Source organism: Pituophis catenifer, unplaced genomic scaffold, assembly GCF_029215685.1.
Source record: "Pituophis catenifer annectens isolate HBS135680 unplaced genomic scaffold, rPitCat1.0.hap2 SCAF_4, whole genome shotgun sequence".
Taxonomy (NCBI): Eukaryota; Metazoa; Chordata; class Lepidosauria; order Squamata; family Colubridae; genus Pituophis; species Pituophis catenifer.
In genome coordinates, this window is record NW_027256884.1 from 75,536,477 (window position 1) to 75,563,331 (window position 26,855).

A 26,855-nucleotide genomic window follows, 5' to 3' on the forward strand; every position below is an offset into this window, starting at 1 on the left:
GAAGTTACAGAATACTGATGAATATGGGGATAAAAGAACCTTGGTATATTTAGATTTCCAAAAAAGTGAATTATAGGGATAACTCTATTTCTAAAACAATTTCCCCCCAATCTGGTGCTCTTACCACTTGGAACTAGAATTCCAGAATTTTGTAATTGGGAATTTTAGGAACTTCATTCCCAACTCTTTGAAGACATGAGATGATGAAGAATGTTTACATAAGTATATTTCCTTTGCTCTTTTGTGTACTCCAGCAACATTCTCCAGGGCATTCTACTATTTTAAAAAATCCGGAGAGGTTTTAAAAGGCCTAGGCACTGAAATAACAATTATTTTAGGTTATTATAGTTTTCAAATGGTTACATTTTAAATTTCCTTGAAATGTGAATAAAGTTCCAGTTGGGTTTCAGGTCTGGGCACAGCATGGAAACGGCATTGGTCAGGTTGGTTGATGATCTCTGGAGGGCTCGGGACAGGGGTTGTTCCTCTGTTCTGGTCCTGTTAGATCTCTCAGCAGCTTTTGATACCATCGACCATGGTATCATGCTGCACCGGCTGGAACAGTTGGGGGTGGGAGGCACTGTGTTGCGGTGGTTCTCCTCCTTTCTCTCCGACCGGTCGCAGTTTGTGTTGGCAAGGGGGCAGAGCCGACCTCGAGGCCTCTCATCTGTGGAGTGCCGCAGGGATCGGTCCTCTCGCCCCTTCTGTTCAACATTTATGTGAAGCCGCTGGGTGAGATCATCCGTGGCTTCGGGGTGAGATATCATCAGTACACTGATGACACCCAGCTGTACATCTCCACCCCAGGCCACCCCAACGATGCCCTTGAAGTGATGTCCCAGTGCCTGGAGGCTGTGCGGATCTGGATGGGGAGGAACAGGCTCAAACTCAACCCTTCCAAGACTGAGTGGCTGTGGCTCCCGGCATCCCGATATAGTCAGTTGACTCCATCATTGACTATTGGGGGCGAGTCTCTGGCCCCCACTGAAAGGGCTCGCAATCTGGGAGTCCTCCTGGATAGGCAGCTGTCTTTGGAGGAACATCTGACGGCTGTTACCAGGGGGACCTTCTGTCAGGTTCGCCTGATTCGCCAGTTGCGGCCCTTTCTCGATCGGGATTCCATGTGCACAGTCACTCATGCCCTTGTCACCTCTCGCCTGGACTACTGCAACGCTCTCTACATGGGGCTCCCCTTGAAGAGCACCCAGAGGCTCCAACTGGTCCAGAACGCAGCAGCGCGGGTAGTGATGGGAGCAACATGGCGCTCCCATGTAACACCGCTCCTGCGCGAGCTGCACTGGCTCCCGGTGGTCTTCCGGGTGCGCTTCAAGGTGTTGGTTATCACCTTTAAAGCGCTCCATGGCATAGGGCCTAGCTATCTGCGAGACTGCCTGCTGCTACCGACGACCTCCCATCAACCCGTGCGCTCCCACAGAGAGGGCTTCCTCAGGGTGCCATCAGCCAAACAATATAGGCTGGTGACCCCCAGGGGGAGGGCCTTCTCTGTAGGGGCTCCTACCCTCTGGAATCAGTTGCCCCCTGAGATAAGGAGAATCCATGACCTCAATGCCTTCTGTCGTGCCCTTAAAACCCATCTTTTCCAGCAAGCCGGGCTGGCTTAAGAAGAAATTTTTAAATTCTTTTAATCAGTTTGTGATTTCTTAACTTTTGGGCCAAATTTATATATTTTTAACTGTTTTTAATATTTGTATTCTATGTTCTTATCTTGGCTGTACACCACCCTGAGTCCTCAGGGAGAAGGGCGGTATATAAATTGGAAATTAAATTTAGTGCTTTCCATTAGAAAAATCCCCTTAATATTTTTCTTTCACAAATCTGACATATGAAATAAACAAAAACAGAGGCAGATGGATAGAAAAATTCTTTTTAAGTACACTGAGATTTCTAGCAGCTTTTACATGATACAAAGGGGAGGGGGATAAATAAGTAACATAAGGTGCAATCATTACAGGTAATGGGCTTGCTAATTAAACCTTCACTCAAAAACAGGCTAATGCACATCCCTCCAGAAAGAGACTAGTTTAGAAGTTGATTGGTGGGTAGGTGATGTATTTGAAGTTTAATAGGTAAAACCCTAAAACTGTGTCTCTAGCAGAGTGGAAATCTATAGGTCTCCAGATGTTGATGAACTACGACTCCAACAGCTCCAGCCAGCATGGCTAATGGCAGCTGCAATTCACCAACATTGGGGCAACAACAGTTCCTGCACCCTTAATGTATATAAGCAGTCCTACAGCAATTTCAATATTCCTTCACATTTTTTCAACAATTTATTAAGCTAATTACAGAGAGTGTATAGACGTTAGAATAATTGTGCTTATTCAGCTCCTGATGTAAACAGCAGCAGTTCTGATTGCTTTCAATCTAATAAGATTCTTTTGCTAGGGAAATTATACATTCTGGGTATGTCCCGATGACTACAATGACTCCCAATGGCTAAAAGAGAAACTACATGGAGAGTTCATTACAGTATGTTGCTGCTCTATTTCTTTTCACTTATCCTCAAATCAGTAAGCAAAATCAAGATAAGTAATGCAGCACACGGATTTGGGAGGGCTACCTCTTTCTTTTTTTACTTTTTCATTTTCAACTTCTTTTCCCCTCCCCCAATCACTCCCAAATTACAAGGCATAATTCAAATAGAATGACTATATGGGGAAATAATATTTCTAACCCTTTTCTTTCTCATTTCCAATTAACCTTCAACCAAAGGAGCACCCCAAGTCCTTTGTTGTGATGAGTATTAAATATTTAACTAGTCTCCCCTAATTTCATCCTTACAGTAACTTTGTGAGAAATTCCTAGCCTGAGAAATGGGCTAATCAGGAACTTGAACTTGAGTCTCCCTAGCCTAATTCCAATACTTTGACCATTACCCTGCTGGAGGAAGATCTTAGAAGGCAAGTGAGGTTAGTCTAACTAGCACCTGAATAGCTAGCTACATAAGAGTATTTCAGAGATAGGCTAGATTGGAAAGTGGAAAAATCATCCCAGAAGAAAACAGTGGCAAATTATTTCCATAACACTATCAAGAAAACTACATATGTTCATCAGGAGACAAGCTCAATTTAAGGTCCCTTTAGCACTATACTAATTAATAGTGTGTTATTAAAATTAACAAGAGTCTATGGATCTCCAGCATACTTTCTATTTTGATCCTCCCGGCGCCTCATCTGATGTGACTAAAGTCACTAAATTGCAAAAATCAAATATTTGATTACTTTTCCTATGCCCATCCTTATTGTAATCGCATAGTGCTGGGGGAGGGGGGGTTTGCAATTAATTTATTTATGGTGTTATTACTAGTTTATTTACCAATGGGTTTTCCATTAATGTCCATAGCTTCCCTCAAAGCAAATCAAGGATTGCAAGAGAATGGGTTAGACGGTTTGGTTCTCCATCAATTATCTTCAGATTTTTTGAGCTTATATATATGATATGTCATTAATAGAATGGAAGCCTAATATTCCAGCTTATTCACTTACACTGATACAGTGATTAGTATCTTTTGAAAAGGCCTGCCTCTATTAAAAGTGGAATTATAATAAGAAAATGTAAGTTAGTGTAAAACTGGCAAAAAAAATAGAAGGGGAAGTAAAGATTACCACATAATACTTTTTGTAAGGGAAGAAAAAAATAATGATTTTTAGTTGTCTAATTTTGTGACTGACATTGACAAATGAATGCTTGTACAAGCACAAGCAGACCATTGGCATGAAATGGGTTTATTTCAGTTGCTGTATATTATACGGCTATTTAAGAGATCAGCAAAATGTGGCACATACATTGAAAACATTCTTTGGGGTTTTCCACTGGAGAACGGCCTGGCCATTCTAGTATGTACCTTTCAGGAAACCAATATGGAGTCTGAACTAATCCCTGCTCAGAGGAACCACATATCCTAAAGCCAATCTCATAATGCTTGTTGATCATCAAGATCTGAAGCCCCACTGGACTCCAAGGCAGAATAGCAGAAACAACTGTATATATACACCAAAGCAACAAAATTTATGTAGAAAGTTCACATTTGGAGCTGCTTAATGTCTCAAATTATATCTGTGCTGATATCTGGAGTTGCGTAGAAAAACAGTAATGTTTTTGTGGAGGGAAAGTGATTGTTGTCTTCACTCTGCAGTGATATCGTCAGTTCCCAGTTCCTATAGTGAAAATACATTCAAAGTTACACAAAATAATATGGTTCAGAGATAATATTATTTAGAATTAATTTGCTTATATGTTCCTTTGCTCTTTTTAATAGCTGATTCCAGGTTAAGCAAGAAAACATGTTTTTGTTAGCAACCAATCTCCAACTGGAAGGCATAGATTGATGCTGTCAATTCTGACTTTTTAAACTATGATTTGTTAACTTAGTTTATCCCTGTTTCTTTTTGTGCTCTATCTAAGCTTGTTAGCAATCCACAAAGATGCAAAGTTGCAAAAAGGCTATCCTTCTCAAACAAAATTGAACTGGGTTTTTTTCCCGGACTCCCAGTTTTCCTTTTCAACAGCATTTTTCTCAATAGTACCCTCAATACTATTTGACAAACAATTGTGATCTGTTTTCATATATAGCTAAACTGTAACCCTTGATGTAAAAATCACAGTAAGTGGTCCATACACATTAAGCCAAAATCAATCATAGCACTATTTGTGAGCTAAGCATTATGTATGGCTTAATAATAACTTAATAATAAGTTAAATGCCAAGAAATAGTGCCCATGTGGAAGACCGAAGCAAAGATGGCAAGACACAATAAATGCAGACATGAAAATCAGACCCTGCCACTGTAGGAATAACTTTAGGAAGGCAATGATGATGATGAAATGCCAAGAACTACCCCTCATTGTTTAATTGGGAAATGATTTTTCTTTATTTGATTTTATTAAAACAAGAATGATGGCAATTATTCAGATTTTACAGGTATTTTTGATTGCTTTTTCAATTAAGAAAATTGAGGTAATTAGGGTATCACAGAAACAGAAATCAATTGCTATCAGCATATTTATGATTTGAGCCCTGGTGGCATAATAGTTAGAATGCAGTTTTGCAAGCAAACTCTGTCCACAGCCAGGAGTTTGATCCTGATGGGCCTGAAGGTTAACTCAGCCGTCCAGCCTTCTGAGGTAAGTAAAATGTGGACCCAGATTGTTGGGGGCAGTATACTTAAACCACCCAGAGAATGTTGTAAAGCACTATGGGGTGGGATATAAGTCTAAGTGCTATTGCTATTGTTATATGTACCTAAAACATCATCATCATCGTCATTTAACTATCCCATAATCCCTTGCGGGGTGGAGTCTGGGCAACTAAATGGAGCTAGCAGAATGGCCGGATGCCCTTCCTGTCGCCAATGTGGAGATTTGTTCAGCAGATATATTCTCCGTGTGCCCAGGGAGAGAAATATCTGCCTCTACCTAGGATCGAACTCACAGCCTCCTGATTGTGAGGTGAGAGCTCCACCTCGAGGCCACTGCGCAACTCTGTTATTTACCTGAAACATCTGCTGAAGAAAAAGTAGCAAACAAATGTACTAAGATTCCTCTTCTTCTTCCTCTTCTTCTTCCCCTTCCCCTTCTTTTTCTTCCATTTTTTCCTCTTCTTCCTCTTCTGCTGCTTCTACTTCCTTTAGTTACACAAAATAATGGAAGAATAGTCAAACAATGGAGCTAAAAGAAACTTCTGTAACGTCAAATGTGCATATTTTCTCTTGGAACAAAAAAAGAGGCTTATGCTACAATGCAAAGTTCATATTGATTTAAAAGTAATCAGGTCTAGTACTCTTGGCCTCTAATACTGACCTAAATTGTGAGTAAGAAGGAATTCCTTCATTTGAACATTGCGTATATCATATGCGATTATAATGTATTGCCAGCAAATTTCATTTTGTTAAATAAAAATGTAAACTTTAAGAAAAATGCTTGTGCATTTTTATGAATTTTAAGTTTCTTTACATAAACGCATAAAGATGTAAGTAATCAATCCTACTGATTAAATGAGAACACAGATATTTTTCTTAGTACAAAAAGTCAACCAACTTAATTTTCTACAGTAGTCTATACACATTTATGCATACACTTAAGTACAAAGAGTTGTTTAGAATAACTCCTTTGACTTTCATGCCTTACTATTTAACTAGGCAATCATAAGAAATCTCATCAGCATAGAGTTATACTTACTACGTTGGAAGAATAGCTCTAGAACACATTAGAGCAAGTGATCTACATAGATTATCTACATTTCATTTCATTTCATTTTCATTTTATTTGATTTATATACCGCCCTACTCCCGAAGGACTCAGGGTGATGAACAGCCACAAGATAAAACACATAAATACAAAATTTAAAAGCAAAGTAAAACCGAATTAAACAATTTGGCCCAAGACAGATTTAAAATAGATTTACATAGACATGAGTTGGGTGGCTATATAAATAATAAACATTATTATAAATAATAAGAAACAGACCATGAAAGACTATTTTTAAAAAGAGATTTAAAAAGAAAGCCAAAAACTGACAACAAACACTACCATGGAGATATATATGTTATTCTTATTACCACAGTGAAAACATCAGCATTACCTATATTTATTAACACTCCAATTGCATAGCATAGGATTTGTTACTGGCTACAGAATTCAGCATTTGGTGAACATCAGATTTCTTTAAAAAAAAAAAAAGTTCGTTGAAAAGACAGGTTTGAAAATCAACCATCTAACTGGAGAAGAAATCAGAAGTTATGGGACAGGTTATTATTCTCCACTTCTTGTTAAAAGACACTGATATACTGTATGAATGAAGTTTAAATATTGGTTCCATCTGCATGTACAGGGCACAAAATTTGGCTTATCTAGGCAGAGTTTTGGTTAATCCTGTGCCAAATATTGTAAATCTTAGCCTTCTCTTTCTTCTTGTTTTGTTCTGCTTCTAAGCTTCCCCATTACCATTTCTGGGGAAGGAGATCAAGGGCCACAGGACTTCTGTTGCTTACTTGTTTACCCAGATTTCTATAAGGGTTTAAAGAGGCTGGGTTGATAGGGGACTAGCACATAGAAGAGGCAAGAGAAACAGCAACAATATTGGTATTTACAGTGTAACTCTGCCAAGCCAATTCTTGACAACAGTCTTGTTAACTGTCATGTAATGCTTAATTTGAGTTAAACTGGAAATGAATTTAAACATAAGGAAATAAGGGACAGAGGGTATGTGATTTTTAAAAATGTTATGCCTGCAACAATGCCAGGAACACTATTGTTTTTGTTGCAACATGCTCCTTGCACTGCAACCAATTTCAACTTAGATCTACAATAAAGGGGCTTATTTTTGTTCCTCCAGAACAGCGGTTCTCAACCTGGGGGTCGCGACCCCTTTGGGGGTCGAACGGCCATTTCACAGGGGTCGCCAAAGCCCTCTCTCGCCCCCCCACGCCTTCACTCACCCTCACTCTCTGCTCTGTTGGATCGCCGGCCGTTCGCTTACCCCGCCCACTCCCAATCTATTGCTGCTTCCTGAGTCCCAGCTAATGGCTAGAGGAAAAAAAACTGTTTAAATTCTTGCCGCGGGGCTTTGTTAAATTGCTGGCTCGCACCGCCCCTCCGCACCACTATTTATTGCCAATAAATAGTGGTGGGCGAGGGGCGGGCGAGCCAGCAATTTAACAAATGGTTCGGTGTTTTTTTGTAATTTTATTGGCCCGCAGAGCTTCAGCATAGGCTAATTAGCCCTTGATTAGATCAGCTCCCTACTCTCAGCTGATTTGCTCTCAGCTGTTTTGCTCAGGGCTCTGCTGCTTGCTGGAGAGATTTTTTCCCCCCTAGTTATGCTGAAAAACGAAACTGAAAGTAAAGCAGGCTGTTGGCTTTGCTGTTGCTGCAACGTTGGAAAATTAGCTAGGCAGATTTCTTTTCTTTTTCCTCACCAAAAAAGGTAGGTGCAAACAATGGGAAATTTAGGGAAAAAGAGGAGAGTTCAAGATTTTAAAACACAAAAGAAAAAAAGCTCTATTTGGGAATTGTAATAATTGAGATACTATTAATTGTATATTGTGTTGAAAGCAGAAATGGTTAAGTTGTGGCTTGGAGGAATATATGGGGGAAATTATTTGGTTTATTATTATTGGTAAATATAATTAATTGATTTGTAAGAAATTGGATTGCATGGAAATAATTGGAATATTCATGTTCATATTGATTAATATACAAAAAAGGTAGTTATATAACTAATTGATTTATATTAAAATGTTGAATTTATATTAAACTGTAATATTACATAATTAACCAATGTGAGGATGGATATAAAAATAGATGACAATGGGAAGGGGTATAATATAGAAGGGAAAAATTGAATTTGATTAAGATTAGAGGTGAGGATGAAGGGTAATATTGTTTTTTTACAAAAATAAATAAGGAATAAATATGGCAAAAAGGAAATATAGGAATTGTAAATTTAATTGAAATGACTAAACACTGTTTAAATTTGTGAACCGACAAATACTCTGTTCAAAGAAAATACATTGTATGTTTGTATGTGTGTTTCTAATTATTGCTATTTATTCATATTTGTTCTCTTTTATTCTTTAAAGTTTAACAATTCATTCTTTATCTTAATATCTTTATATTTGTTTGGAGCTGGCTTTCTTCCCTTTCATCTTTTTTATTGTACAGCAATCTTTCTCCTCAAACCTACCACCTCTCTCTTTTCTTTTCTTTCCTTCTTACTTTCTCTTCCTCCCCCTCTTCTTCTCCTCCCTACTTCCTCTTCCTTTCTCCTTCTCCTCCTCTCTTCATCCCTCTCTTACCCTCCCTCCTACTCTAATTTCCCTTCCCTTCCTTCATCCCTCTCTATTGCTGTATCCTTTTATGCATATGGACTACTCAGAGGGCTGAAAAAGTTATTTCTGACTGGTCCTTGCACTTTTGACCAGTCCTCGAACTTACGACTCACATTTTACGTTTTTGCCCTATCTTGTCACCATGGTGAAGAGAAGCAGTTGTGAAATGAGTGACATGGTTGTTAAGAATGCTGCACGGGCATAAATGTGAGAATGGTCATAAGTGTGAGGACCAGTCAAAAGTGCGAGGACCTGTCAGAAATGACTTTTTTCAGCCCTCTGAGTAGTCCCTATACACATAGCCATGGCCACCCGGTCACATGACCAACTAGCCACGCCCACCCAGTCACATGACCTCCAAGCCACACCCACAAAATAAGCCACGCCCACAGAACCGGTAGTAAAAAAATTTAGAACCCACCCCTGGTTGGGGGTCATCCCAACATGAGGAACTGTATTAAAGGGTCGCGGCATTAGGAAAGTTGAGAACCACTGCTCCAGAAGGAATGATTACTTATCAGCCCTTATCAGTCATTTGTCTGGACATATGAGACTTGGAATTATGTAAGGAATGGGACTGTGTATGATAAGGTACAGTTTCATATTGCATCTCCCAACTGCATGCATTGAAGTCATGAAGAGCAAAGTCCAAAAAACACTTGATTTTTGGGAGAATCCTGAAGGAGACTTCACCTGTGGGTGAAGCAGATTTCTTTTTAACAATTTTATATCTGTTTTAGGGTTTAAATTTCAAAATTGCAGGACATTGTACTTCCAGTTTTTAAGAAATATATTCAAAGAGGATTCCAAGGGTCACAAAAATGTGAATTTGGTACACAAAAAAACTTGGAGCTGCCTCAAATTCTCATGCATTCTGCTGAATCCAAACAAGGCTATCTAACTGTGCTTGGTTGAAATGAAAATTGTGCAAAAGAAGATATATTAACTCTAGTTGGGCTCTTAATCCAGGTAATCTTCAATTTACAATTGTTTGTTTAGCAATTCTTTAAAGTTAAAACAGCTTTAAAACAGTTTTAAGTAACTTAAAACTGGTCCTCACACTTATGACTATTGCAGCATCCTCACGGTCACATGATCAAAATTTGGGTGCTTGACAACTAGCATGCATTTTCAAAAGTTGCAGCATCCATGGATCATGTAATCACCATTTGTGATCTTCTCACCTGGTTTCCAACAAGCAAAGTCAATGGGGGGAAGCCAGGTACACTTAACAACTGCATGATTCACTTAACAACTTCAGTGATTCACTTAATAACCATAGCAGAAAAGGTTGCAAAATTGGGTGTCACTTAACAACTGCCTTGCTTAGCAACAAAAATTCAGGTCCCAATTGTGGTTGCAAGCTGAAGACTACCTCTGTAATAGCATATGGAGTTAAGTAACACCACACATGAAGAACAGCCAGGTATCGGACTTCCGGTTTGCTGCTTGTCCCCGCTGGACGCTCCTTTGGGATCGTCGAACCCACTGCCTGTTAGAGCCGCCTTTTTCAGCGGAATGGTGGCTCGAAAAAACTCCGTTTCCATTAGGAAACGGAGATAGAGCCGGCTGGGGTGGGTAGAGTCCTCTGCCTAATCCCAAAAGTTTTTTATTTACTTTTGGGAGGGAGCGGAAGAGACTCCCCGTATCCCCAGCCGATGCTCCGGGCTCTGGGAAATCTCTGCTACACGCAGAGCTAGGAGGCAAAAGCAAGCCTGTAAATCTGTCAAATAAATTAATTAAAGAAGATATGAGCTGGACCTCTGACCCTGAAGCGCAAGTATTCTTTTTATTCTATTTTGCCTAAGAAGTGAAGTGAAAGGAAAAAAGTTTTTTAAAATGGCGATTGCTGCTGCGGCTTGAAGAGAGGCTGAAAGGGAAACTCCTTCCGTTTTCAATTACAAAGTAGCGGAATGAATACTTTTGGCTGTAACTGAAGGCAAACCTCACTCTCACTTCTGTTTTTTTTTTCCTTTTTTTTTCCTTGGGGATCTGATATTGATCTTGGTTGGAAAAAAGTTTTTTTTTTCTCTTTTCCAGTAAATTTTGTCTGCGTGGAAAAATGGCACTGAGACTTATAAAGCTAGACAAACAGGCAGTGGGGGGGGATTCCCCCATTAATAAATTACATCAACAAGTTTTAACTCTCCAGTCTCAGAAACCTGACTTTAATATAATAGAATTTCTTCTTGAGGAGATTGTAAGAAGGGATGAGATTGTGAATCAGCAACTTGAAAAATTTAAGTTGGAAATCAAAGAAATTGGTGAAATGGTGAAATCTAAGTTTGGCTTTTTGGATCGAAAGATTTTAAAAACAGCTAATGGCTTAGCAGACTTTGTGATTCAGTTGGATGCAAATACTAAATTATTAGAGTCTAAAATGAAAGAAACTGAGGAGAATTTGGATGACAAGATCCAAAAAATTAAAAAGGACTTGGCAAACACTCAGGATAATAGTTCAGAAGACAAACTTAAAATGGAGGCTGATCAAAAGACTGGTAGTGAAGAAAATGTACAACAAAGGATTGAAAGAGAAGTTTTAATGATTCAACACAATTTTACAGAATATGCAATTAGACTGAGAGGTCTGCAGGAAAATGACAGAGATGATTTAAGGAAGATATCTTCTGAAATTCTGGCTGGGATTTTAAAGGTTCAACCTGATGAAGTGTTTTGCAGGATTGACAGAATTTATAGAATAAACTCCTGGTTGGCAAAACAAAGGCAACTGCCTAGAGATGTGGTGATTTACTTTACAGACAAAGAAATTAGAAATAATATTGTGCAGAATTCTTATAATTCTACTTTGCAATTTCGTGGAAGAAAGATTTGGATTTTTAAGGAACTCCCGCCCAAGATGTTAATGGAGAGGAAGAAATTTGGTTTTCTAGTGAATGAGTTAAAAAAAAGGAATATTTTATTTAGGTGGGACGTCCCAGTTGGTTTAATATTGAGATACCAAGGAGTAAGATACCAACTGAATACTGTTGAAAAAGCGGAAGAATTTTATCAAAAAATTTTAAAAATAAATTTAACATCTTTAGGCATAACACAGGACAAGCAAAAGGAGCTGGAAATAAAGGGAAAACATCAAATTACAGAGGCTGTGGTAGATAAACTGTCTTCGGATTCCTTGGATACCCCAGCTGGACTGTCTATAAATTTGAGAGCAGTGTCATCTGATTCTAATGTGATGAATTATCAAGTTACAGACAAGTGCGTAAATCAACCAGTTGATATACAAGTGATGGAAAAGACATATGAGATAATAAAACAAAACCAACAAGATCAATTTACAAAGCAGAATGACAACCGATCAGCTGATACACAATTTATAGGAGGGAAACCTGGATGGAAATGCAACCCGCAAAAGAAAAAGAAAAGAAACAGATCTTGTAGAAATAGTAGTTTCTAAACCAAGCAACAGTGAAGCCAGGGATTTTAAAAAATAAATGAATATGTGAAAAGATATTGGAGGCGAATTATCGTTTAATACTATCTTGAGGAAAGTGGCAGATCTCTGCAATGCCGTGATATTGGGATGTGGAAAGAGCCTTACATTGTTGGATTTGAACTATCTATTTTGGATTTCTTTTACCGATAAATATATTATAACTATTTTGAGTTACAAGGCAAGAGAGTCATGCTGGGGCATGCAGAAGATCTGGCTGTTACCCACTAAGATGATGGGAATTTATAATCCTGATGAAAACCACAATTACAACTATATGGAATATAATTATAAGGTCACTCGGGTGGTTGTTTTTACTTTTATATATACATGAGGATATTCATTATTGATGGGGGCAGAAGATGACTGAAGATTTTGAATAAACTGTTGCACCAGGATGCTATGTTACCCTATTATGGATGATGGATTTAACAATCTAGTGGAAAGACATCAAAGAAGATACTAAATGAATTATAAATTTAAAGTTATTGTCTTTTCTCTTTTTATAAAATGGAATGTATATATAGACATATGTATATTTTAGCAGAGTGGGCAGTGGATTATATTTAGAATTGTAGTGTATGGTAATCTTGCAGGAAACTGGGTTGAAATAGGCTAGTTTAGTGATTGATTAGTTTAAGAAAAAGGATTTTTAAGTCATATATTTTGGGGAGTGGAAGAATTGGATAGAACTGAATAAATGTTAAATTTGGATGTAGGGAGAAGGCTGCTTTGAAATGTTATATTAATATATATAAAAGATTAAAGGTTATGTTGTTGTAATAATAATAATATTTTATAAGTTTGGGGGAGGAGAAAAAGGGTAGATTATTGCGAAAAGCGGAGTTATAAGAATATTATGCTAAGGGTCAGTACTTTGAGGAGTGAGTAAGGGCATGGTAAAATATTATGTAATTAATTATGAATTAGCTTATTGTTGTGAAGAAGAAGTCACAGGGGGGGATGGGTGGTGAGGGGGGGGTTAGGGAAGAGGGGGGGGGAAAGGGGGAAAAACTTGTATTTGAAAACTTTTTCAATAAAAAAAAAAAAAAGAACAGCCAGGTATCAGCAGGTTTAGTGGAAAGCCAACATTTAGAAAATATTTATTTAGAAGAAAGGGGAGCTGAACCACCAAAATCAGTTTCTGGTGCATGAGTATAGGAATGCTGAGGGCAAACAAGTAGGGAGAGAAAATGGACAGACTGAATTCTGCAGCAGCCATCTTGCTGCAGGTCACATTTATAAATATTCAAAGACTCCCTTCCTGCGCAAAATGTAGAGGAATAAAATTGAATGAGAAAAGTTTTGAATAAAACTACAAAAGAAAGAAAATAACCTGTGCTTCAGTAGTCTCAGCCTCAGCTTCACCCTCAGTCTCAGGCGGGGCCCCAACCTCATCTTCTGCTTGTATCTCATTTTCTTCAGTAACTGAACATTTTTCAGTCTCCTGGCAAGAACATGAGTAATATTAGAAACTTAGAGCAAAAAGACTAAATAAGCAATTTGAATGAATTTCTCAATTCTTATCTCTAATAAACCTTATGGAACTGGAATCACATGACTCAATGATGATCCTTATAATGATTTTAAATAATCTGATTTGGTCACTTGAATTTTTAAAGGCATAATTGAGTGATATCTACCTTTATGTTCTGAGTTTGCATACTCTTTCATATTACATTGGTTAGACATACACATTCATAGATTAATATGGCTATTTTTGTGATTCAATCCGGCATGCTATTTCAAGTTTAATATAGTTAGGTCTGCAAACTCATATTTTTCTGTTCACATAATGGGAGCACATTATATTTGAAGCAGCATTCTGACTCATCCTGGAGAGCTGTCAGGCTCAAACAGAAGCCTTATTCATGTCTTGCTGATGAATAGGCCACACAAATATATTGGCAGATCTGGGAGCATGCTTTTCACCCACCCTTGATATTGCACTCGTGAGCTAGCTGTGTCTTCTGACTTCCCACACTTAACTTGAAAACCTGAGTATGAAATTGTAGTTGTGATTTGGATCTCCACTGGTCTGGCATCTGGCCTGCCTAGAACTGCTCATAAGTATAACTATATGTACACTGTGAGCTTTTGCGCTGAAGACAAATTCCTTGTGTGTCCGATTACATTTGACCAATAAAGTATTCTGTTCCGTTCTATTCTTATTCAAAGTTCTATGCTTAATCTGAGATTAGAACTGTTGTGACTCCGACCCCCAAGCCCGTCTTATTGGAGGGAGAATACTCCGAAAGTGAAGGAAAGGAGTTGGCAAAGCCTCCCTCTCCAGGACCCTCCTCTCTGGCAATGCCTCAGGTGTCTTCCAAAGGAGAAGAGATAGGCCAGGAGCCAGGCACTTCTGAGCAGCCGCAGTTAGACAGCGACGGAGATAAGTCTTGGCTGGATCCCTGACAGTGTCGGAAAGACAAGCGTGCGCAGCAGAGAAGGAGGTATGCCAGAGATTAAACTGAGTCACTGGACCACACCCCTCAGGGGATAAAAGGGGGTGTGGTGGCCATTCAGGCTTTGTGAAGGACAAAACTGAAAGCTAGCAAGTCATTCTGCATCTCTGGAACTTTGTTATATGCTCTGCTTGGATGGATTCTTGGACTGGACTTGACTATTCTTTGGCTTTTGTGGACTTACTTTGATGTTTTCGGAGGAGATAAACCTCCCTTTGTAAGTAAAAACTTTTGGCAAGCAGCCACTGGGTTGCTGCCAATTCTGCTATCAAAGGAAATTCTTGTCTGCTGGTTTATTTTAACTCTTGGTCGACTGCTGGTGCGCGTGTGTGACGGGGACAGAACAAGAACACCACCCCAGTTCTGCAATATACATAAGTATCCTATACCTCTGCATGCAAGTTGAAGAATTTCACTGGCAACCAGGTATCTATCTATCTATCTTTCTTTCTTTCTTTCTTTCTTTCTTTCTTTCTTTCTTTCTTTCTTTCTTTCTTTCTTTCTTTCTTTCTTTTTCTTTCTTTCTTTCTTTCTTTCTTTCTCTTTCTTTCTTATTAAATTTGTATACCGCCCTTCTCCCGAAGGACTCAGGGCGGTGTACAGCCAAAATAAAAACCAACAATATAAAAGTTAAAAACAATTTAAAATTATTAAATAGTTTGGCCAATCATCTAAAATAAAATAACCCGTTCCCATAAAATTTTAGGCCAGCCCTGCTTGATGGAATAATAGTGTTTTAAGGGTGCGGCGAAAGTACGGAGGTCGGAAATCCGACGAATCTCAAGGGCAGCTTGTTCCAGAGGGCAGGTGCCCCCACAGAGAAGGCTCTCCCCCTGGGGGTCGCCAGTCAACACTGTCTAACCGACGGCACCCTGAGGAGACTCTCTCTGTGGGAGCGTACTGGTCGATGGGAGGCTATCGGAGGCAGAAGGCAGTCTCGTAAATATCCAGGTCCTATGCCGTGGAGCGCTTTACAGGTGGCAACCAACACCTTTTTTTTTTCTCATTAAAAGTTTTTATTTTATAAACAAACAAACAATACATAATCAATCATTCAATATATCTTCTGAATACATCTTTTGTATCTTCTTTTTACTCCTCCAATATTTATCATATCTTAATATTATCATTTCCTTTATTATGACATTTCCCCCACATTTCTTACTTCTCTATTAATACATTTATCTATCTTTTAGTTTTATTAAAAATTAAACAACAATTTTATCCCCAACAACCTTCAACTCCCTCTCCCCTCCCCCACCCCGACTTCCCAGAGCAAAAACAGGGTGTAACATTAAACAAGCATAAGCTAAAATATACTAACTTACTACAAAATTCAAAACTCCCTCACACTCTAACTCCTCTTTTAAAAATTATTCATCAGCCTCCCCTTTTAAAATTCTAAATTAAACATTTTAAAACTTTCTTTAAAGCATATCTTTTTAAAAGAAAAGAAAAAAATATTATTTTAAGTTAAACCTTTAAAATCTCTTAATACCTTTAATAAGACATTCTTCAAGATATGTTTCAAAACTCTTTTTTCTTTTTTTTCTTTTTCCCCTTCCTCCAAAAGGCTATCCATATAATCTTAAAAATACTAATAATCCATTGAGTTAAATTATTTCTAACTCTTGAGTTCATTCTTCAAAATATCAATTTCAAAACTTTCAGAAAGTTATCAATTAAGTTTAAAGTTAAGCATTTTAATACCTCGATAATTTTTTTAAAAAAGCTATCCATTTTTAGTTAAACATTTTTACTTAAACTTAAAAAATACTAATTTCAGTAAACTTTTCAAATTTATTATTAAAATCCTCCCCAAAAGATACTAATCTTCAATTCTTCCTTTCTTTCTATATTTTTCCAGTCCTTCTTCTTCAATAGTACTTTCTTCTTCAACATTGCTCCTCCCCCTGCTTTTATTTTCGAAAATTTTTGAATATAGATTTGAGGCTGATGCATCTTTGGAAATCGTTCTTTTCTAAAAGTTATCTCCTTCAATTTGAAACCTCCATTTCGACTCATCCTGCTTATATAATCAGTCACTTCCTTCCTTGAAAATTGATTCTGTCTATCAAACCAAAAATTGTCACGATAAAGTTTATCAGTCTGCAGGAAAGAGTCTATTTGCTGCTTTTCAGTTAACTGCATAGGTGTCTCGGTCCAGAAAAGGACGCAACTGGCGGATCAGGCAAACCTGATAAAAAGTACCCCTGGCCACAGCCGTCAGATGGTCTTCTAAAGACAGCTGTGAATCCAGGAGGACACCCAAATTGCGAATCCCCTCTGAGGGGGGCAAGGTCTTATCCCCTATAGTCAGTGATGGAGCCAACTGACTATGATGGGATGCCGGAAACCACAGCCACTCGGTCTTGGACGGGTTTAGCCTGAGCTTGTTTCTCCCCATCCAGATCCATATGGCCTCCAGGCACCGGGTCATCACTTCAAGGGCATCATTGGGGTGGTCCGGGGTGGAAATGAGTGTCATCAGCGTACTGATGGAAATCCATCCCGAAGCCCCGGATGATCTCACCCAGCGGCTTCACATAAATGTTGAACAGGAGGGGCGAGAGGACCAACCCCTGCGGCACCCCACAAATTAGGTGCCTCGGGGTTGACCTCTGCCCCCATCAACACAGACTGCGTACGGTCAGAAAGGAATGAGAACGACCGTAACATGGTGCCCCCCACCCCTAACCCCTCCAACCGGCGCAGCATGATACCATGGTCAATGGTATCAAAAGCCACTGAGAGATCTAATAGGACCAGGACAGAGGAACAGCCCGTCCTGAGCCCTCCATTGATCATCAACCAATGCGACCAATGCCGTTTCCGTGCTATACCCAGGCCTGAAGCCCGACTGGAACGGATCTTTCACATCTTTGCGACCATAATAGCCTTTGTAGATAACAGGCAGATAAAACCTATGACTTAAGAATTCTGGTGGTTTGAAACTAAATTCACCACAGACGTGCATGCATATACAGAGAAGTTTAAATATTTTTTGCTATAGAAAAGTAAAAAATATATTGCCTCCGCAATTTTGATCTCTTCTCCAGAAATATCCCCATTTGGCACAGTCAGTACCTCCTCTGTAATCCTCCCTTCCTGTGCAAAAGGATACAAATAATATTTGAAATCTTCTTGAAACTAGGTACAAGTAAGTGAGCCAGGCAGTTTTGTGGCCTGAATGCACTACAGTGATAGATAGCATATATAGTTGCATTCTTATGCCTTAAAAATGCAGCAGAAACCAGAGCAATTACTGATTCTCTAAACTTTTGCTGTTTATTATCTGAATTTCTGGAATACACAACATCAAAACAAATAGAAGACATAGAATAGCTTATAGAAAACACTGAAGCATTATCTCATCCTTCATTGATAGGTAATGCACTTCTTTGGTTATGATAATCCTTATATAGACTTCATTGGATCGAATAAGGATATTGCCTCAGGCAACAGATGCTAAGGACAGAGAGTGGCTGGATTCATACTTGCACCTAAGGTATGAATGATGGTTTGCAAATAGCAATGATTAGGTTTATACACCACTCTGATCCAAACCCAAACGAGCTATGTTATTGCTTAGTGTAATATGTGAATTTAGCCAGGAATCCATGGATGATATTTTGGGGGGAGATTGAAGTCAAGGCCAGTTGCTCATTTTTTTTGAAAGATAGAACTGTTGAGCAGTGTATGATGCAGGCTACCTGCACCCCTTAAATTAAACTATTCTCAGTAGACAATCTGCCCTTTGAGATGTAAAGTATTTTGACTATTTCTACAGAATGTACATTTTTATAATGTCATCATCATTTACTAGTAACTGTGCTAGTAAAACACCTTGAGTAGGCATACCATTTTTAAAAACAATGCAATATTACAATACCGTATCTCTACTTTTGACTAGTCAGGGAAATTCCAAATGCAGACTAGTGCAGAAATGTTATATTCATTAGGATTAAGAAATAAGTTTTGAGAGGCAAGCTGCATGAAAAACTCTTTTTCAAATGTAAGAGAATAGTTTGTCCTGCACAAAAATTAAATTTTCATTATAGCTACATTGATATTTATTCAAAAATAACATATTTCTTTTCAATGATAAAGATTTTAAGTTGTTTTTAGCATTCCTGCTGTTTGATTTAAAAGAAAAGTAATATTGTTTTCCCTTTATTATCCCCTTAGTAGAGGTTAATATATTATAATAAAAAATAATATAATAATATAATATAATTAATAATATAATATAATATAATATAATATAATATAATATAATATAATATAATATAATATAATATAATTAATATAATATAATATAAATCCCCTACATAGAAGTGTAGAATTGCATCTACTATATGCATTAATTGTCCTCAAGAAAAGATTCTGACAGCAGAAGTGACAGTCTACCCTTGAAGGATGTGTAGCTGTCACATATAATCACTGTGTTTCAAATTACATTAATTGCATTAGAGGGGGGAAAGAAAATTTCTGAGAATTTAATTTAGCACATAAGTGTGGTGAAAGATTATCAGGAAATACAGTATATTCCATCCAACTCTTTTTCTCTTTCTTTTCCCCTCACTTCCTTTCATAATCTTACAACATGTCAATGCTACTTTCCTTTAAGGCAGAGGTGGGGAACTATGGCCTTTTTATGAGACTTGTGGACTTTAACTCCCAGAATTCCTGAGCCAGCCATGGCTCCCAGGAATTCTGGCAGTTAAAGTCCACAAGTCATAAAATGGCCATCATTCCCCACTCCTGCTTTAAGGTATCAGGGAGAGGGGACATTTTCTTATGGAATGGAATAACTACTTGGTTTTTCATAAATTTCTTGATATTTTTCTAGTTTCTTGATCTTAGTTTATACTCTCAGATATCTGTTGATCAATCAGTTTAGGGTTTAATAATACCTAAAGGGCCTATAAATTGCCTGCCCTGGTCTAATGCATACACTTTAAAAGAGAGCGAGCGAGCTGGGAGATGTAGGGCTCGCTGGACTATGCAGTGGAACAAAGTGGCTTCCAGCTATCTGAAACCGCAGCTTCATATTTTTGAAAACAGCATAGCAATTTTACAAGACAAATCAAAAGAAAAATAAGATCCATAAGATAAATTCATACCATTGAGCCTGGTGGAGGAGCAAGTCCTAGGAATGAATAAATATAATTTTCTTCTTTTGCATAGAAAAAAGAATCAAAATCCTAAAAAGGAAACAAAGCACATAAACATGATCTTAGCTTTTCAAATTAAGACAATCTAATCTTCTTCTTCTTGTTGTGCCATATCTGTCATTGGACATTGGTGATCATGTTGGCGATCCTATTTTTATCAATAGCTGCACAAAAAAGTGTGGCTGAATTTTGACCAAACCAGTCCCTTAGATTTTGAAGCCATAATGTTCTTCTTCTGCCTGGACCTTGTTTGCCTTCAATCTTTCCCTGGAGGATTTAACATTTGCTTTTTTATGGTTTTAATGATTTCCTTTGGCTTTTCCTGGGAAAGCCAATCTAATACAGCAAAGAAAAATAACTATGAAACAGGATTGTGGAATGTCACTTGTTTAACTATCCATCTGACTGACATATTAGCATAGTCTTTCACTGTTAGCATACAATCCTGCATTGTAGTATTGGTGAGCCTAAATTAATTTAGATCAACAAATCTCTTTCTCACAAACTTAGTAGGCAAGTATGTGCATTTCTTAAACACATTACCCTTTCACTACATTAAACTTTTTTTTCTTACCCCACAATACTGTTCCTCATTGAATATCTGGGGAGGGAGAGGAATCCCATTTTGTGGCTTCTTTTCACCTGGAACATTTTCTCTCATCCATTTCCGATTGTCTTCATCACAGGCTATGTCCATTTCCTTAAAGTCAATTCTGTTGGCCTCTAAAAAGCCTACTACTTCTTGCTGTTTCTTTTTAATCTGATCAGTTAAGAGAGAAAATGAATTGATTATTTCATATTTCAATTTAATGGAGGCATAACAACACAATCCTTTATTCAAATTATAGCTGCAGTTCAATATTTAAATGGGAAACTCATAAAGAAAGACTACTTGTGCTGAGGACAGAGCAGATGCTAATGTGAGACAGTAAGAGTGACTATTAATAATGGATGATTCTTTAGCAAACAACACAATTATATATAATTAAATTTTACTGATTTCAACTTACTGCCAATTTGTGTTTAGAATTGTACTATTACCTGGTAAGTCCAAAGCAGGTAGCTTCATTAGCCAACCTTGGCTGATCTCAGAAAAACTAAGCAAGATTAGTCATGATTAGTTCTTGTAAAGGAGGCTGCCAGGATGAAGATAAGTTCTGACTGAATCCTGGCTAAACTGATATTGTTATACTGATGGCTTATTTTCCCAATGATCTCCAACATGGAATTTGCCTTTCAAAGTAGAGCAAGTACACATTGGGTCAATGCTTTAATTGGCTTCCCACCATAATTTGAAACTCAAGATTTAAATAATTATCCGTGAAATAACAAAAAATATGTTAAATTTAAGTATTTTAGTCTCTAATCATTAAGCTGTTTATACAGTCAGGTCCAGAAATATTGGGACATCGACACAATTCTAACATCTTTGGCTCTATACACCACCACAATGGAGTTGGAATGAAACAAACACAATGTGCATTAACTGCAGACTATCAGCTTTAATTTGAGGGTATGTACATCCAACTCAGGTGAACGGTGTAGGACTTACAGCAGTTTGTATATGTGCCTCCCACTTGTTAAGGGACCAAAAGTAATGGGACAATTGACTTCTCAGCTATTCCATGGCCTGGTGTATGATATTCCCTCATTACCCCAATTACAATGTGTAGATAAAAGGCCCAGAGTTCATTTCAAGTGTGCTATTTGCATTTGGAATCTGTTGCTGTCAACTCTCAAGATGAGATCCACAGAGCTGTCATTATCAGTGAAGCAAGCCATCATTAGGCTGAAGAAACAAAACAAACCCATCAGAGAGATAGCAAGAACATTAGGTGTGGCCAAAACAACTGTTTGAAACATTCTCAAAAAGAAGGAATGCATCGGTGAGCTCAGCAACACCAAAAGACCTGGGAGACCATGGAAAACAAGTGTGGTGGATGACCGAAGAATTCTTTCCCTGGTGAAGAAAACACCCTTCACAACAGTTGGCCAGATCAAGAACACTCTCCAGGAGGTAGGGTATGTGTGTCGAAGTCAACAATCAAGAGAAGACTTCACCAGAGTGAATACAGAGGGTTCACCACAAGATGTAAACCACTGGTGAGCCTCAAAAACAGGAAGGCCAGATTAGAGTTTGCCAAACAACATCTAACAAAGCCTTCACAGTTCTGGAACAAGATCCTATGGACAGATGAGACCAAGATCAACTTGTATCAGAGTGATGGGAAGAGAAGATATGGAGAAGGAAAGGAATTGCTCATGATCCTAAGCATACCATCTCATCAGTGAAGCATGGTGGTGGTAGTGTCATGGCGTGGGCATGTATGGCTGCCAATGGAACTGGTTCTCTTGTATTTATTGATGATGTGACTGCTGACAAAAGCAGCAGGATGAATTCTGAAGTGTTTCGGGCAATATTATCTGCTCACATTCAGCCAAATGCTGCAGAACTCATTGGACGGCGCTTCACAGTGCAGATGGACAATGACCCAAAGCATACTGCAAAAGCAACCAAAGAGTTTTTGAAGGGACAGAAGTGGAATGTTATGCAATGGCCAAGTCAATCACCTGACCTGAATCCCATTGAGCATGCATTTCACTTGCTGAAGACAAAACTGAAGGGAAAATGCCCCAAGAACAAGCAGGAACTGAAGACAGTTGCAGTAGAGGCCTGGCAGAGCATCACCAGGGATGAAACCCAGCGTCTGGTGATGTCTATGCGTTCCAGACTTCAGGCTGTGATTGACTGCAAAGGATTTGCAACCAAGTATTAAGAAGGGAAAGTTTGATTTATGATTATTATTCTGTCCCATTACTTTTGGTCCCTTAACAAGTGGGAGGCACATATACAAATTGCTGTAAGTCCTACACCGTTCACCTGAGTTGGATGTACATACCCTCAAATTAAAGCTGACAGTCTGCAGTTAATGCACATTGTGTTTGTTTCATTCCAACTCCATTGTGGTGGTGTATAGAGCCAAAGATGTTAGAATTGTGTCAATGTCCCAATATTTCTGGACCTGACTGTATGTAGCCATAGCTGAGCATAAAATGAGCATGGATCTTTCTTTTTTAAAAAAAATAGTATACCACCAAATAGCAAAGGCTAACTGAAGATTGCTATCATCGGACAACAAGCTCTAAATGGGAGGGAAGCAACAGCCAATATCTTTACTGTTACACAAAGAAAATAGAGGGATAGAGAGATGCATTGCTGGATGTGACCTAGATAAGGATGACAGTTGATAAAATGAACTGCTAGCAGGGATACAAATCAGATGTCTTGTCTCTTTCCCAACCCAGACCTCATAACTAGCCCTTTGTTCTTATATGACATCAACTGTCCTGTACTGCCTTCAGGTGTGAAAGGGAATTCTACCCATTGCCAAGCACTGAAATAAAGTTCAGCTTTTAGTCCAGATGATTTCTAGGATTACTAGAATGTAGGAGGTTTTGCAGGCTACGTCTTGCAAATAGAATTGCTTGATTATATGAGATGTGGTCAGGATAGGCAATTTATTTTACAAGTGAAAAGTACAGAGAAAATGTCTATCTATATTGTTGTTCCTGTGGAAGACAAGGTCATGCATTCTTGGAATGCATACTCCTGTCACAGAATAATTTGTGGGCACAACAGTAACAGAGTTGTTTTTAGCCACCCTGATCAGCACCCACTTAGCAATGTTCATTTATAAGGAATTGGAGGAATGTCTCACATTTACAGGGCTTGAAGTGTTGTAGTTTGACAAGAACTTTATCTGATGATTTCCAAGAGCAGAGCACACATCAGGAATGAGGATCATTGGGCATCCATCATAGCCTGAACTTTTGCAAGTGTTCCACTATTAACCCTAGAGATGAAGCAGTAGCCTCTATTTGTTTGGTGCTGTCTCCTTCAACGCTTTTGTATATTTGGACTCAATGGGAGTATGCAACTAAATCTGAATAAGGAAGAGATGAGTCTCCTGAGAAAGAGAGATTGATTAAGGGTACCTTTCTCCTGTTCTCTAACCCCAAATCTTGCACTGATACTGGATGCAAGCAGTTTTGAAGTAGCAACTGGAAATGATAGGTAGCAATGAATAAATAAATCACCAGGAAGGAAATAAAATGACAGTAGCCTATGAACAAACTCCATATGAAAATGTCCAGGTAAATAAAAAATATTAATATATCTGCAGCATTGCATTTGTAGTGCAAACTTGTCAATATCTACTTAAAATTTAATCCCAATAAATTCAGTGTGTCATACTTCCAAGCACTTACAAATAGAAACATATGCATTTAACCACAAGACAAGGTTCAAATCCAGCCCTTAATCTTATTCAAGCCTTCTACACATTTCTTAAATTTTTTAAATCTAGTTCAGAAACTAGATTTAGATATCAAGATTTAGATTCAGAGACTACTCATCAAATTACCTTGACTGAAGATTTGATCTTCACAACATATTCTTTCATTGTAAAATTACTGAAGCATCTAGAATTAAGCAGGATCATTAATACTGTCACTTCCCTATTTTTTTATAGATTTGTTGTTGGAATGTAAAGACACATCGTGATTTATGGTAATTATAACACGGCTTTAGTTGTAGCTCTGCAGGTAAATTACTCTTTTTTTTACTTTTTTGAATTATTAGCTCAGACCCAAAAATAACCAGTTTTATGTTTTACCTTGGTCTGAAGGAATCTGATGCTGTTCTAACATAAACAATACAAAATGTGGAATATATCATCAAATTCCTATTGAATAACAATCAAAATAAAGTCAAACCTCAGATTAGAAATAAGGTGACTTGAGAACTTTAAGCAAAGTAGAGTTTAACAGGACCATAGAACTGGATAAATCATTCAACTGCTAAATTGAAACTAAGTACAGTACAGATCATAGCGTGCTTTAGAAAGAGAAGGGACCTCTAAAGAAATACTGGCAAAGCACATGGCTTTTCTGGTTTCTTTCAGTCGGCTGTAAAATAAGATATTCTCTGACCAACAAACAAAATTGTTTGTTTATTTTGGTAGAAAAGACGCAATACTTGTACCATACTAGAATTCTATTTCTTGCTTCATTTATATGCAAACTACATATTCGTGTTCTAAATCCTTGAACAGCAAAGGTCACTAACAAGCAAGTACTGAAGCACGTAACACCAGACATGTCCCTAGAAGGCAAAATTACAAAACTGCACCTCAGTTATTTTGGCCATGTCATGTGGGGCAATTCACTGGAGAAAACCATTATGTTTGAAAGAGTTAGCGGTAAAAAGACACCAGGTTGTCAAAGAACACAGTGGCTGAACACTATCAAAGCTCACATCAGCCAGGGCATAGAAAAACTCAAAGAAATAGAGCAAGACTGGAAGATGTGGAGATGCCTGGCCCATAGAATCAACAAGAGTTGGACTCCATTGAATAAATAATATCATAATCATCCTTGTGTTCTAGAGTATTTTATTCTTAATTTTTTTTGTTGGAATTCTGTTTAAGTTCATAATTTGTATTTCACAGATGAAAACATTGTGCCCATGGGATTTCTACATCAATTCCTATTTTAGTAAAAAAAAATGTATCTGCAAATGTGATTAAATCACCGTGCAAGAAAAATGGGTCTGTAGCCATTTTGATCCAGGGTTCTCAGGGGTGACAATTCTTCCATTTTTGTGCGTTTTTAAAAAATTCTCTCTAATCTTACAAAAAATGGTGAATTTGTTATTTTAATCCTATCATTCCTTTTCAAGTTAAGAAAAACTAATTTCTCAGCATTTTCATATTCCTTTTTAATGTTGCTGTCACTTGTTATGGCTACATCCATTATACCACTGTCTTCTGGTCCTTGTCTATTACCACAATATTCGGTTGTCAGTATGTGTCTGTCCATCTGGATCTAGAAGTCCCACAGGACCTTAACCCTCTTATTCTCCACAGCCTTTTGAAGAATCTCCCATCTGAACTTGGGAGGATGTAGCCCATATACTGTGCAGATGTTCCTGTATGGAAAGTCGGCTACTTGGTTGGGCTGTTCAGCATATGTTGTTCCTGTTTGCATCTTACTGCTTGCACAGTCTGTACCTTGGATCCTATATAACAGAATAACAGAGTTGGAAGAGACCTTGGAAGTCTTCTAGTCCAGCTCCATACTCAAGCAGGAAACCATATACCATTTCAGACATGGTTGTCCAATCTCTTCTTAAAAACCTCCAGTGATGTTCTCACTGATATTCCCACAAATTAATTGTTCTCACTCTCAGGAAATTTCTCCTTATTTCTAGGTTTGTTCTCTTTATTAGTCTTATCTAGTGTGGTAAATACCTGCTTCTATGAATCTGATGCTTAGGGTCTGTTCTTATGCATCTATGATCAGCACTTCAGGGTTGTCTTTTAGTTCAGCCCTTTCAAACCATTGGTATGTTATCCCAATGTTAGCCATCTCAGCTATCTATTGATGATACAACCAATACAGAATCTGGTCTTTCCATAGCATTTCTTCTGTTTGATCTTCCTCCCATGTATGCTGTTGACTCACACATTCTCTCAGTGGCTCAACTTTGGGCACCATCTTAATGATGTAATCCTGGATGTTCTAGGTTTCATCCAGGAGAGTGGTTTGACATCAAGAGATCCTGCCCATCCTCTTTCCAGATGGCATACATGTTTTAAATGTAGATGGACTGTTGAATCTAATGATGGATTTGTTCTCCTATGTTGTGCCATGCGTTTATGAAGTGGTTGTTTTGTTTTCCCAACATTCAGATGTGCACAAGGCTCACTGCATCATACTGCATATACCATGTTGCTCAGTTTGTGTCTGGGTGTTTTATCCTTGGAGTGAACAAGCTTCTGCCTTAGTGTATTCTTGGGTTTGAAGTGTGCACATATGTTGTGTTGGCTGAAGATCCTCCTGAGCTTTTTTGA

The 26,855-nt window shown here is 38.1% G+C and overlaps 1 protein-coding gene across 2 annotated transcripts in view; it reads right to left on the reverse strand.

Annotated features, from left to right (window-relative positions):
• Nucleotides 1-1,884: 1,884 nt before the first annotated feature.
• Nucleotides 1,885-26,855, reverse strand: part of SH3BGR (SH3 domain binding glutamate rich protein) — a 30,649-nt gene continuing 5,678 nt past the window's right edge. Inside the window, exons 2-7 of one of the 2 annotated variants that reach the window (XM_070944299.1) lie at nt 20,516-20,701; nt 19,891-19,971; nt 17,798-17,872; nt 13,636-13,746; nt 5,513-5,644; nt 1,885-4,178 (exon numbers count right to left, since the gene is read on the reverse strand). In XM_070944299.1, coding sequence (XP_070800400.1) covers nt 5,552-5,644; nt 13,636-13,746; nt 17,798-17,872; nt 19,891-19,971; nt 20,516-20,701 — 546 coding nt within the window. In that variant the 3' untranslated portion in view covers nt 1,885-4,178; nt 5,513-5,551. The remainder of the gene's footprint in view (nt 4,179-5,512; nt 5,645-13,635; nt 13,747-17,797; nt 17,873-19,890; nt 19,972-20,515; nt 20,702-26,855) is intronic. The other variant, XM_070944300.1, reaches the window with a different exon arrangement.